This window comes from Ascaphus truei, chromosome 18 (genome assembly GCF_040206685.1).
Source record: "Ascaphus truei isolate aAscTru1 chromosome 18, aAscTru1.hap1, whole genome shotgun sequence".
NCBI lineage: Eukaryota > Metazoa > Chordata > Amphibia > Anura > Ascaphidae > Ascaphus > Ascaphus truei.
In genome coordinates, this window is record NC_134500.1 from 10349072 (window position 1) to 10361985 (window position 12914).

A 12914-nucleotide genomic window follows, 5' to 3' on the forward strand; every position below is an offset into this window, starting at 1 on the left:
AGATTATTCTCAATGCCTACTAGGTGAAGACAGTATTGGGGCTTATGGGAAACACCTAAAGATTGGAAGGTACCTGCAATGATAAAAGACTACCACAATTGGTGACCCGTGGTTAAGGGGAAACCTGATTCCTTCCGTGCTTGTAAGAATGTAAAAATTCTAAACCCAACCCCACATTCCAGCCATTAAACATAATAATCTTTTAAGTCCCATACAAAGCATCCAGGTGTTGACCAATGTGTCACCTTGATAAATTCCTGGTTGAGCTGTTGCCACTGCTCATGATAAGACTTCTTCAGCTGCTGCTTGTCTCGGATGAGAAGGGTTAACTTGTTGAGGGGCCCGGCATTCAAATCGTCTGAATGCTTCCGTAAAATCTGGCTTAGGCACTCGGTCTGATTTACCAATGTGGACCAGGACTACAGGAAAGGGACGACATGTGGGAAAGATGGGAAAGGTGAGAAGATGGAGCAGTGTGACCATGTATTGCTGTGCAACACAAGGAATAATGCATGGAGAGCTATGTACACGGTACCTGCTTCACCATCAACAGATTCAAATACGACAATATCATCTTGAAAGTTTTTACCCCCAGTTTGCAGCACAATGGCTGTAATAAATAGCTCCCCAAGTGCCTATAGTTAAACATATTGCGCTTGTGTTCTAGAAACACTTATGTAATTGTATTAGGGGCAGGATTCCTTGAAAGTCTCTCATCTTCAGCAGAAGTTTGAGTTTACAGACCGGGGGGAGAGAGGGGTGGGGGGGTGTTCATTTAGATGAATCAGTTATTTGTTTAATGTGCTTTAGAAACCGTACAGTGTGCACAACGGATGTGATTTTATTTATAACAAGGTCAGAGGTTTTAGTCTTGCACACCTTAAATGCTATAATGTTAGCAATATACTTGCGTTTAAAGTACCGGTGCTCTGTGGTTCAGGAAAAAACCTGTCTGGTGTATACTCAGGATACATGTCAGTAAGTAGAGGATCCGGGGCACTTCGGATTTGCAAAAAAGAATTTATTCTCTTGTGTGCCACTAAGAGAATAAATCCTTTCTTGCACATCCGAAGTGGCCTGGACGCTGTACTTACTTTTTTATATATAATAAGCCTGCGGTTCTCAACTTTAGTTCTCAAGACCTCCCAACAGGTCAGGTTTTAAGGATATCCCAGCTTCAGCACAGGTGGAGGCTCAGTCCTGCTTCCGGAAGATAGTTACCTCCGCAGTACGTGCCGGTAGCTGCTCCGCTCGGCTACCACGGTTCATGTTGTGGTGTTTCAAAGCTCCCGCACCCTGCGGGCCAATAGGAAGCTGTGATGTCATCCAGTCCGGATTCCTATTGGCCCATGTGACACGAGCGCTTTAAACTTTAAAGCCCAGCTTGCTCATCCAGAGCGGCTCCCGGCGCCTACTACGGAGGTAAGTATCTCCGGAAGCAGGGGGTCCCCGGAGCTGAAATTAATGGGGTTCATCTCCAGAGACCCCCAACTTCAATCCTGGGTAAATATAAAGAGCCTGGAATGCTCCTTTAAAATATGATTTGAGAGCAGGAGTATCCCGGGTATTACCTGGCTCAGCTGACTTGTGTACTCTGCTAATCCTGGCTCCAGTTTATCCACCGGCGTGAACATCTGGTGGAGCATCGCCGCATACTCTCTGTCGCTCTTTGCCCGCTGAACCAGCCACCTTTTCATTGATTCCATCAGTTTCAGCTCGGAGTCCTGGAGTCGCAGCAGGGCGCTGTGTCCGTCCGGGCAGCTAAACTCTGTCCCAAATCCCATGGCTGGAAGAGGGTGCCGGACGCGGAGGTGTTACTCACTGCCTGGTCTGTGTTCTTCTGTAACAAGACGAGGCACAAGGGGGGCTTAGAGACCCATCAACAGTCTGTGTATAAGTCACAGCTACAGATAGATGCCTGCAACGCTTTGCATGCACTGCTGGCAGCAAAGGGGTTAAGGCTTGGGTGGCCAACTCCAGCCCTCCAGGGCCACCAACAGGTCAGGTTTTCAACACATCCCTGGTCACAGGTGGCTCAATCAGTCACAGCATCAGCACAGGTGGCTTTATCAGTCCCTGCTGTAGCATAGGTGGCTCAATCAGTGACTCAGTCTTTGACTGAACCACTGATTGAGCCACCTGCACTGAAGATGGGATAGCCTGAAAACCTGACCTGTTGGTGGCCCTTGAGGACTGGAGTTGGCCACTCCTGGGTTAAGAGATGATGAACCAATAAGTGACTTATTATGGTATTATAACTAGTAGCTCATGACCCTTGACACAAAAAACGGTGATATCATACAAACGGAGCTGTTTTACTGCTGCTTGGGGGATGTGGCAGTGCTACAGCGCATAGCTCCAGTTAAATGACTTGTGGCGTCGGTAATGTCCTTAGCTGTAATAAAGCGTCTGAATATGTGTTCATTTGCTATGCAATGAAGTGTATACAATATGCTCTGATGTAAATCTGGTGACGGGATTTGAGTTAGTTATGGAATCTATAAGATATGTAGATACATATTTTGAGATTGTCACCTGCAGGATATATTCACTGTTTGTTTGTTTGTATGTTTGCAGATAGTATAGTATATTGCAGATACTGGGAGGAGAAGGAGCGTTAAAGACGCTCACTTTGTAGACAATGGCACTGAGTGTGAATCAGGGGAACCTGGTTCAATTCTCGCTCCATGGGTAAGGTCACTTTATCTCCCTGTGCCTCAGGCACCAAAAATATAGATTGTAAGCTCCTCTGGTCAGGGACTGTGTCTGCGTACTGTGTACTATACTGTTATTGTGACGCGCTTTGTGTCCCATTGGGAGAACATCGCTATATGAAATAAAGTTATTATTATTATACTATGTGATAATATATAGAATTACTATTCTTATTGTTTATTTGTAAAGCACCAAAGTACTCTGTAGTGCAGTACAATGAGGGCACAGAGATTTGATAATTACATAAACAGAGTTTCAACCAAATAAGGCCAAACATACACAAAGAGATAACAAGGGCCCTGCTCCTGAGAGCTTACAATCTAGAGCAGGGGTGGGCAACTCCAGTCTTCAAGGGCCACCAACAGGTCAGGTTCTGAGGATATCCCTGCTTCAGCACAGGTGGCTCAATCAGTCCCAGCGTCAGCACCGGTGACTCAATCAGTTTTGAAGCAGGGATATCTTGAAAACCTGACCTGTTGGTGGCCCACCCCTGACTAGAGGCAATGAGGGACAATGCTGAAACAAAAGGTAAAGTGCCGGGAAGCGTCAGACTTTGTGAGGAGGAAACCTTATACATGTTTAGTGGTAATTTATAGGAATTCTTTGGTTATCCTTATTCTTTTGATGAAACTGTCTGCATTTATTATAACTGTATGTTCTTGTAATAATATTTTCCAGTAGCCTAAGCACTGTACTTTTGTATATTAAAGCTAAACTTTAATAAGTGATACTTTGGACTCTGATTGAACTGTTGCACGCTTTGTAGAGAGTAATTTACGTTTTCGGACACATTTTGCTACAACAGATTTTGCATTGAGTGTTACAGCTGCAGACCAAGCAATATCCTACGTGTCTTTTTTTCAATTCTTTTAAATAAATCAGTTCTGTACTATAAGAAAATACTGGTAACATTTTTTTTAAAACAACTCTGTATGACATTTTGAATGTATTATAATGTAACAAGCATTTTTTGTTTCCATAACAACCATTTACAAAGTCACATCCCCTCCCTCTTCTGAAAAAGGCTCTGGCACACCCCTTTTTGAGCCCTGCCCTCTCTCTAGCAGTGCACCAATTCTATCTAGTGACTGCCTGGTCACATGATCATCCCCACAGAACTTTGCCTCTTTGGTCCTCTTCTGCTGCACTGACAGCCATTTAGTGAACCCCCGAGCTGAATCTTCGTCAATCGATCACAGGAGAACGGATCGATCGGCAACTTAGCTTATCATTCGTTATCATTGTATGGATTGTATTGATGCACATATTAAAGGTGAAAAAAAAATAATTAAAAAAAACCCGACAGCTTTAAGTGCGTGGTTTTCATAATAAACAGGGACCAGAGAGTCTGCAAATTAATTCATATTTGCTATTTCTTTGGTGGTGGCAGCGAATAAATATATACATTGTAATGAAGTACAGGTAAATATTAACTAATTGAAAGTACCTTGCGGCGGAGAAAGGTAGGGCAGCGAGTTGGGTGTGTTAACCCTGGTTGCATATATAAGTCAAGTGTACCATTCCTTGTGGGAAGGAGTATACATCTGGATGGAGTATGGTTCAGCCCGACAACCATTTATGTTTGAGGGTGGGGATGTTAGGGGGTGTTACATAGCGTATAGATTGAATACAATATAGTAACACTATAGCAGTATTGACTATACTCTCTGGAACGGGACACTATGCCGCAGCCAACTCGCCACCGTCGATCAGTCACAGAGGGCAGCTTAACGCCGACCATCTCGCCGCTAAGTTATGAAGGGGTTAACTTTTAAGGTAAAGAGTTAAAGTTAGGGATTAGGGTACGGGCCCCGATTAGGGGTTTTAGGGTAAGGGGTTAAGGTTAGCACTCGCATTAGGGTTTTTAGAGTAAGGGGTTATGGTTGGGGTTTTTTAGGGTTATGGTCTTAGGGTAAGGGGTTAAGATTAGCATTCTCATTAGGGGTTAATATTAGGCTTTTAGGGTAAGGTGTTAACGGGTTAGGGTAAGGACTCAACGTTAGGGGATTTTGGGGTAAGGGGTACGGTTAGGGGGTTACCTTCACGGCGAGTTCGGCTGCGGCGAGTCGTCCTAGAGCGATACTCTCAGCTATTACAACTCCGTGGCTTTTATTGATTCACTATTCTGAATATGGTGGCACACTGTATGTTAGTCCTGTAAGTAGCATGTGAAGTTGCATGTCGCCGACACAATGCTGCCAATGTCCGCCACCCTTTGGCTGCACGTGATGTGACGTGTGTGGTGACAGTAGGAGAGGGCACGTGCTGCCGTTCGGGGAATGCCGTCAAACCTGCTTGAAACCGGGTAACCGGCCCTGCAACCAAGACGGAAACTTTGCCGCCAACTACTGCAGGCCGTGGCAATTCCTTGCTACAAACATATACACCCGGTAAGAGAGCGGGGATACTGCAGAATCCTTTCGGGTTTTTCGACACGCAACACAATGGACGTGTCACGCAGAAGCACGCGTGTGATGTCACAGATTTGTGCACTGCAGCTGGTGGGCGGATTAGGAGAAGCCTGCTTTTGGTATGCGAGGGGTTAAAAGGGGGAAACCCAAAGACTAGGGAAGAGATTGTAACTGCGCAGCGATTTGCACCGCAGCTAGATTTTGTACATGACCAAGTTCCCACAGCACATCCCTATACAGCCGCTTTATTTCCTGGAGCCGTCTCACAGTTCTCGTTTTGTGTCTGCTGTTTGCTCAGCATCTGATAATCCAGTCTCCCCCCCATCCACCTACCCCCCCCTACCTACCCCCACCCCCCTCTACACTGCATATTAACGTCCTGAATTTCATGAGTCCTTGCACAAAGCAGCAGTGTTGTAGTGAGAAGGTGCCCGCTCTGTGCCAGTGAGTGTGCGAGGCGCGGGTGGGGAGTGGGCTCTCTGGAATTCCAGCCCTTTTCTCCCTGAGCGTCGGGTTAGGGCACTAGCTGACACGGGCAGTCCCACTGGGCTCTTAATAAACAGATTGTGACTGTCTTCCGCAAAGGGGCCGCTCCTGCCAGCGTCACCTGCTTTGAAAGTGAGCTCCATGTGACTCTTTAAAAGGGGGGGTCCCCAGGAGCAGAACCGCGTTAATTTAATCTCCGCAGACCCCCCGGTACCCGAGATACACACGAGGAAAGGTAACGTCTGTACTCCTGCGTATTTAAAGCATTACGCGAGCCAATAGGAAGTCACGACAGAGGACATTGATCTGTGGCCCCTCACGGGGGGGTCCCCATCTCCCTCCTTCTCCAAGTTCCCCTGTAGGAAAGGAATTTCTTTGGAACTTAAAACAAGGCTGCACACGTGGCCACAGTGGTGACCCATAGAAAGCCGCACGGTCATTTCCTGACGACATCGTGGCTTCCTATTGGCCGCTGGCATGAGTCATGGCCCAGTGGCCAACAGTGTTCACAACACTTCATCACTTAGGGAACCCATGTCAGCTGGGGGACCCATGTGGGCTGGGGGACCCATGTGGGCTGGGGGAGCCATGTGAGCTGGGGGACCCATGTGAGCTGGGGGGACCCATGTGGGCTGGGGGACCCATGTGGGCTGGGGGACCCATGTGAGCTGGGGGACCCATGTGAGCTGGGGGGACCCATGTGGGCTGGGGGACCCATGTGGGCTGGGGGACCCATGTGGGCTGGGGGTGCCATGTGGGCTGGGGGACCCATGTGGGCTGAGGGACCCATGTGAGCTGGGGGACCCATGTGAGCTGGGGGACCCATGTGAGCTGGGGGGACCCATGTGAGCTGGGGGACCCATGTGAGCTGGGGGGACCCATGTGGGCTGGGGGACCCATGTGGGCTGGGGGACCCATGTGGGCTGGGGGACCCATGTGGGCTGGGGGACCCATGTGGGCTGGGGGTGCCATGTGGGCTGGGGGACCCATGTGGGCTGAGGGACCCATGTGAGCTGGGGGACCCATGTGGGCTGAGGGACCCATGTGGGCTGGGGGACCCATGTGAGCTGGGGGACCCATGTGGGCTGGGGGAGCCATGTGAGCTGGGGGAGCCATGTGAGCTGGGGGAGCCATGTGAGCTGGGGGAGCCATGTGGGCTGGGGGAGCCATGTGAGCTGGGGGACCCATGTGAGCTGGGGGACCCATGTGGGCTGGGGGAGCCATGTGAGCTGGGGGAGCCATGTGGGCTGGGGGAGCCATGTGGGCTGGGGGGCCCCATGTGGGCTGGGGGACCCATGTGAGCTGGGGGACCCATGTGGGCTGGGGGACCACAGATCAGTTTCAGGGGACTCCCCCCCCCTTTTATAGGTGGGGGAGGAATTAGCAGAGTTTAATGCCTGATTGGGTGAGAACAGTGAGATGTTGTCTGCAGAAAATCTGCTGCCAATGTTGACTCAATACAAAAGTGGATTACATTTCCCACCGGTGTTAGTAAACATACACACAACATGCAAAAGGTTACCCGCTCACTCTGCCAGGGGTGCTCTATGCCTGGGGTGGCCAACTCCAGTCTTCAAGGGCCACCAACAGGCCAGGTATAAGTTTAACGGATATCCCTGCTTCAGCGCAGGTGGCTCAGTCAATGACACCAACTCCAGTCTTCAAGGGCCACCAACAGGCCAGGTATTACGGATATCCCTGCTTTAGCGCAGGTGGCTCAATCAGTGGCTCAGTCTACTGAGCCACTGATTGAGCCACCTGTGCTGAAGCAGGGATATCCTTAAAACCTGACTGTAAGGACTCCTTGAGGACTGGAGTTGGCCACGCCGCACGCTATTAATTATGTCTCAAAAGTCGAACATCGAAGGGTTTGAAAAACGACATTCGTTTTTTTTTTTTTACCTGGCCGATGATTTTTGATGACATCAATGAATCTCTCAGTGCTGCGCTGAAGCACCAAAGATAACGTGGCATGTTCAGGGCATATAAGCAGAATGAAAGAAGCGTCTAGTAAGTAAAGTAAGGTAAACGGGTATCAGGTGCTACCGACTGGTGATACACTGCGACTTGCTGCGTCACCAAAAGAAACCAGAATCGAATGTCCGTCAGCGATCTCATTAGCATCTGCGTAACGCCATGTGACATTAGCGCTGCCTGGCGTTAGCTTTACATAACATGGCGTTAACCCTGCCTTACCCGAAGGAGGCGTTGCTCCCCTCGGGACCCTGACTAGATGAATAATTAAAATAAAGGAAGAGACAGGAGAGGAAAAGAACCCGGTAAATAACAATATGTTAAATCAGACCTAACGATGGTCTTACTCTTCCCCAGACCCTGTAACAGACCTATGTCAGGGTCTGGGTGTGAGTAACGCACCTTTATCTCTGCCCTAACATAACGTTAAATCCCTGCGGTCACTATACCGGAGATCTGGGGATCGGCGCCGTTACAGGGAACGCCCCTTCTGCATCTCATTAGCACTAACGTCCGTTATAGTAACGCACGGGCTGAAAACAGCAATTAGCGCATAATTACTGCGCTCTGAAAATCCCCGTTAGCACTTAATGAGAAGTTAGCGGAAGTTAACGTATGGTTAAGTCACTGACGGAGCTCTGAGGATCTGCCCCTCGGTGTTATAGAGAAGGCACCGCACAGGACTCTGATATTGCAGCATTGTGACAAGAAAGCCATGTACGAGGTTTGGTGATCCTGCCCCGCAGAGCTTACAATCAAATTGTGGTCCCAGAGGTACAGGGAGATAGGGCGATTTGACCAAGGTCACGTGGAGATGATGCTGGTCCATGCCATTCTTTTCAAGGTCAACACCTTAACTCACTGAGCCACTGACTGCGCCACTGACTGCGCCACTGACTGCGCCTATGTATAATGCATTGTATGTATAATGCATTGAGCAGCCAGTACCATACTGCCCCCGATTACTGGATTGCAACGACATGCTCTGTGACCGCCCAGCGGTCTTTTCGCATGCCCCCGACTCTCCTATTTTTATCCCCATCACATAACTTCATCCCTGTGATTTAAACCCCTGCATTGTTTCGTCCGTCCGACCCCTGAGCGAGGAAGTCTGCATTGTTTGCAATAACCGTTCTGTGAACGTCTGCTGCAAACGGACAATCTGTTTTCTTGCACAAACCGCAGAATGAATCCAGGTCACTTCAGGGAACTTGTGTGTCATTCATTTCACTTCTTGAATTTAGCTTTGAAGTGTCTGTGTGTAAGGACAGGGCATTGGCCCCGATGTGCGGGAACCTGTAGAGTAGGGGTGACCAACTTAAGTCTTTAAGGGCCACAAACAGGCTAGGTTTTCAGGATATCCCTGCTTCGGCACTGGTGGCTCAGTCATTCTGACTAATCTCCTGTTTCCAACATTGTGTACCTATTTTCATGTGCCCAGTGTTGCATGGTCTGGCCACAGTGTCCTGGGTCAGGTTGAGCTTTGGTGTACCTGGGTCAGGCTGTGAGTGTGAGTGTCTCTGCTCCCCCCACATCTCTGTGTCCCTGATCTCTGTGAGTGTCTCTGATGTCCCCTGATCTCTGTGAGTGTGACTGTCCCTACTCTCTGTGAGTGTGACTATCCCTGCTGTCCCCAGATATCTATGAGTGTGAGTGTCCCTGCTCTCTGTGAGTGTGACTGCCCCTGCTGTCACCAGATCTCTGTGAGTGTGAGTGTCCCTGCTGTCTCCAGATCTCTGTGAGTGTGACTGTCCCTGCTCTCTGTGAGTGTGACTGTCCCCTGCTCTCTGAGTGTGACTGTCCCTGCTCTCTGTGAGTGTGACTGTCCATGCTCTCTGTGAGTGTGACTGTCCCTGCTCTCTGTGAGTGTGACTGTCCCCTGCTCTCTGAGTGTGACTGTCCCTGCTCTCTGTGAGTGTGACTGTCCCTGCTCTCTGTGAGTGTGACTGTCCCCTGCTCTCTGTGAGTGTGACTGTCCCTGCTCTCTGTGAGTGTGACTGTCCCCTGCTCTCTGAGTGTGACTGTCCCTGCTCTCTATGAGTGTGACTGTCCCTGCTCTCTGTGAGTGTGACTGTCCCCTGCTCTCTGTGAGTGTGACTGTCCCCTGCTCTCTGAGTGTGACTGTCCCTGCTCTCTGTGAGTGTGACTGTCCCCTGCTCTCTGTGAGTGTGAGTGTCCCTGCTCTCTGTGTGTGACTGTCCCTGCTCTCTGTGAGTGTGAGTGCCCCTGCTCTCTGTGAGTGTGACTGTCCCCTGCTCTCTGAGTGTGACTGTCCCTGCTCTCTGTGAGTGTGACTGTCCCTGCTCTCTGTGAGTGTGGCTGTCCCCTGCTCTCTGAGTGTGACTGTCCCCTGCTCTCTGAGTGTGACTGTCTCTGCTCTCTGAGTGTGACTGTCCCTGCTCTCTGTGAGTGTGACTGTCCCCTGCTCTCTGAGTGTGACTGTCTCTGCTCTCTGAGTGTGACTGTCCCTGCTCTCTGTGTGTGACCGTCCCCTGCTCTCTGTGAGTGTGACTGTCCCTGCTCTCTGTGTGTGACCGTCCCCTGCTCTCTGAGTGTGACTGTCTCTGCTCTCTGAGTGTGACTTCCCTGCTCTCTGTGAGTGTGACTGTCCCCTGCTCTCTGAGTGTGACAGTCCCTGCTCTCTGTGAGTGTGAATGTCCCCTGCTCTCTGAGTGTGACTGTCCCTGCTCTCTGTGAGTGTGACTGTCCCCTGCTCTCTGAGTGTGACTGTCCCTGCTCTCTGTGAGTGTGACTGTCCCTGCTCTCTGTGAGTGTGACTGTCCCTGCTCTCTGTGAGTGTGACTGTCCCTGCTCTCTGTGAGTGTGACTGTCCCCTGCTCTCTGAGTGTGACTGTCCCTGCTCTCTGTGAGTGTGACTGTCCCTGCTCTCTGCGAGTGTGACTGTCCCTGCTCTCTGTGAGTGTGACTGTCCCTGCTCTCTGGGAGTGTGACTGTCCCTGCTCTCTGCGAGTGTGACTGTCCCTGCTCTCTGCGAGTGTGACTGTCCCTGCTCTCTGCGAGTGTGACTGTCCCTGCTCTCTGGGAGTGTGACTGTCCCTGCTCTCTGTGAGTGTGACTGTCCTGCTCTCTGAGTGTGACTGTCCCTGCTCTCTGTGAGTGTGAGTGTCCCTGCTCTCTGAGTGTGACTGTCCCTGCTCTCTGTGAGTGTGACTGTCCCTGCTCTCTGCGAGTGTGACTGTCCCTGCTCTCTGCGAGTGTGACTGTCCCTGCTGTCCCCAGATATCAGTGAGTGTCCCAGGCTGTCTCTATCTGCCAATATCCCGAGATATCTCTTTAAACCCTGTGTACAGATATCAAATGTCTGTCACTTACCTGTATGTGGATCCAACGCTGCGCGCTGTCTCATTCACTGGCACACATTCCTCTCTCTTCTGTATGCTGTCTCTTTCTTTTCTGTTACTTTCACACCGTCTCTTTCCTTTTCATCTGCCTCGCCTCTTCCCTCCCTCTTATCTTTCTCCCTCCCCTTATCTCTCTCCCTCTCTCTCCCTCTCTCTCCCTCTCTCTCTCTCTCTCTCTCTCTCTCTCCCTCTCTCTCTCCCTCTCTCTCTCCCTCTCTCTCTCCCTCTCTCTCTCTCCCTCTCTCTCCCTCTCTCTCTCTCCCTCCCTCACCCTCTCTCTCTCCCTCCCTCCCTCACCTCCCTCTCCCTCTCCCTCTCCCTCTCCCTCTCCCTCTCCCTCTCCCTCTCCCTCTCCCTCTCCCTCTCCCTCTCCCTCTCCCTCTCCCTCTCCCTCTCTCTCTCTCTCTCTCTCTCTCTCTCTCTCTCTCTCTCTCTCTCTCTCTCTCTCTCTCTCTCTCTCTCTCTCTCTCTCTCTCTCTCTCTCTCTCTCTCTCTCTGTTACACAGTAACAGAGGCACTTCCTTCCCACACGGCATTAACCCCTGGTGTTCCGCACAGCTGTATTTTCTTCTCCCTGCTTCCTCCTATACACAGTGACACTTCTCCCTGAGACCAGCTGGGAAACCCCAGGCACAGAAAGCTGGATTTAGGGTCACTGAGGGTCCACACTGCAGAGAAATGGGGGCCAGGGCTGAGATATTATGGGGGTTCAGACCCTAAGATTGTCTCTAATGCTTTCCAAAGCTTAGAACTCCCTTTATTGTTAGGATAATGGTTGAGTTATAAGATACCTGTATTATAATAAACATGAGGGACTTTAAAATAGACATGTTTTCACATTCAAAGGTTTCTCTAGATTGTAAGCTCCAAGGACCAGGGCCCTCACTACTGTGCTTATTTGTGTGTAATTCTAGTTAATGTAACTACTGCTCCTCTGCTATATCGCACTGCACCCATTTACATCCATTGTAATAATAACTGGGGTGCAGAGAGAGAGTGGAATGTAGTGGGGTGCACAGAGAGAGAATATAGTGGGGTGCACAGAGAGAGAGAATGTAGTGGGGTGCAGAGAGAGACTATAGTGGGGTGCACAGAGAGAGAGAATATAGTGGGGTGCACAGAGAGAGAGAATATAGTGGGGTGCAGAGACAGAGAGAGAATGTAGTGGGGTGCACGGAGAGAGAGAATGTAGTGGGGTGCACGGAGATAGATAATGTAGTGGGGTGCAGAGAGAGAATATAGTGGGGTGCAGAGAGAGAGAGAGAGAGAGAGAGAGAGAATGTAGTAGGGTGCACAGAGAGAGAGAAAATAGTGGGGTGCAGAGAGAGAATATAGTGGGGTGCACAGAGAGAGAGAATATAGTGGGGTGCACAGAGAGAGAGAATATAGTGGGGTGCACAGAGAGAGAGAATATAGTGGGGTGCACAGAGAGAGAGAATATAGTGGGGTGCACAGAGAGAATATAGTGGGGTGCACAGAGAGAGAATATAGTGGGGTGCAGAGAGAGAGAATATAGTGGGGTGCACAGAGAGAGAATATAGTGGGGTGCACAGAGAGAGAGAATATAGTGGGGTGCACAGAGAGAGAATATAGTGGGGTGCACAGAGAGAGAATATAGTGGGGTGCACAGCGAGAGAGAATATAGTGGGGTGCACACAGAGAGAATATAGTGGGGTGCATGATGGAAGTGGTTCGTTAGCAGGTAGAGCATAACGGGCAGAGTAAAACTTGGGTGCCTAAGCTAGGGAAACGGGTGAACATGGTCAGGGCAGTAATGGTAGTATTAAGAACCGAAACTTTATTTACACACGCAGAGTACCGATACTTTATTTACACACGCAGAGTACCGATACTTTATTTACACACGCAGAGTACCGATACTTTATTTACACACGCAGAGTACGATACTTTATTTACACACGCAGAGTACCGATACTTTATTTACACACGCAGAGTACGATACTTT

At 49.8% G+C, this 12914-nt stretch overlaps 1 protein-coding gene across 2 annotated transcripts in view; it reads right to left on the minus strand.

Annotated features, from left to right (window-relative positions):
- The window catches only part of FES (FES proto-oncogene, tyrosine kinase), a 39556-nt gene extending 28471 nt beyond the window's left edge, over positions 1 to 11085 (minus strand). The window contains exons 1-3 of one of the 2 annotated variants that reach the window (XM_075575481.1): positions 10920 to 11085; positions 1572 to 1840; positions 246 to 419 (exon numbers count right to left, since the gene is read on the minus strand). In XM_075575481.1, coding sequence (XP_075431596.1) covers positions 246 to 419; positions 1572 to 1784 — 387 coding nt within the window. In that variant the 5' untranslated portion in view covers positions 1785 to 1840; positions 10920 to 11085. Of the gene's footprint in view, positions 1 to 245; positions 420 to 1571; positions 1841 to 4754; positions 4896 to 10919 lie in introns of those variants that run through there. The other variant, XM_075575482.1, reaches the window with a different exon arrangement.
- Positions 11086 to 12914: the final 1829 nt, after the last annotated feature.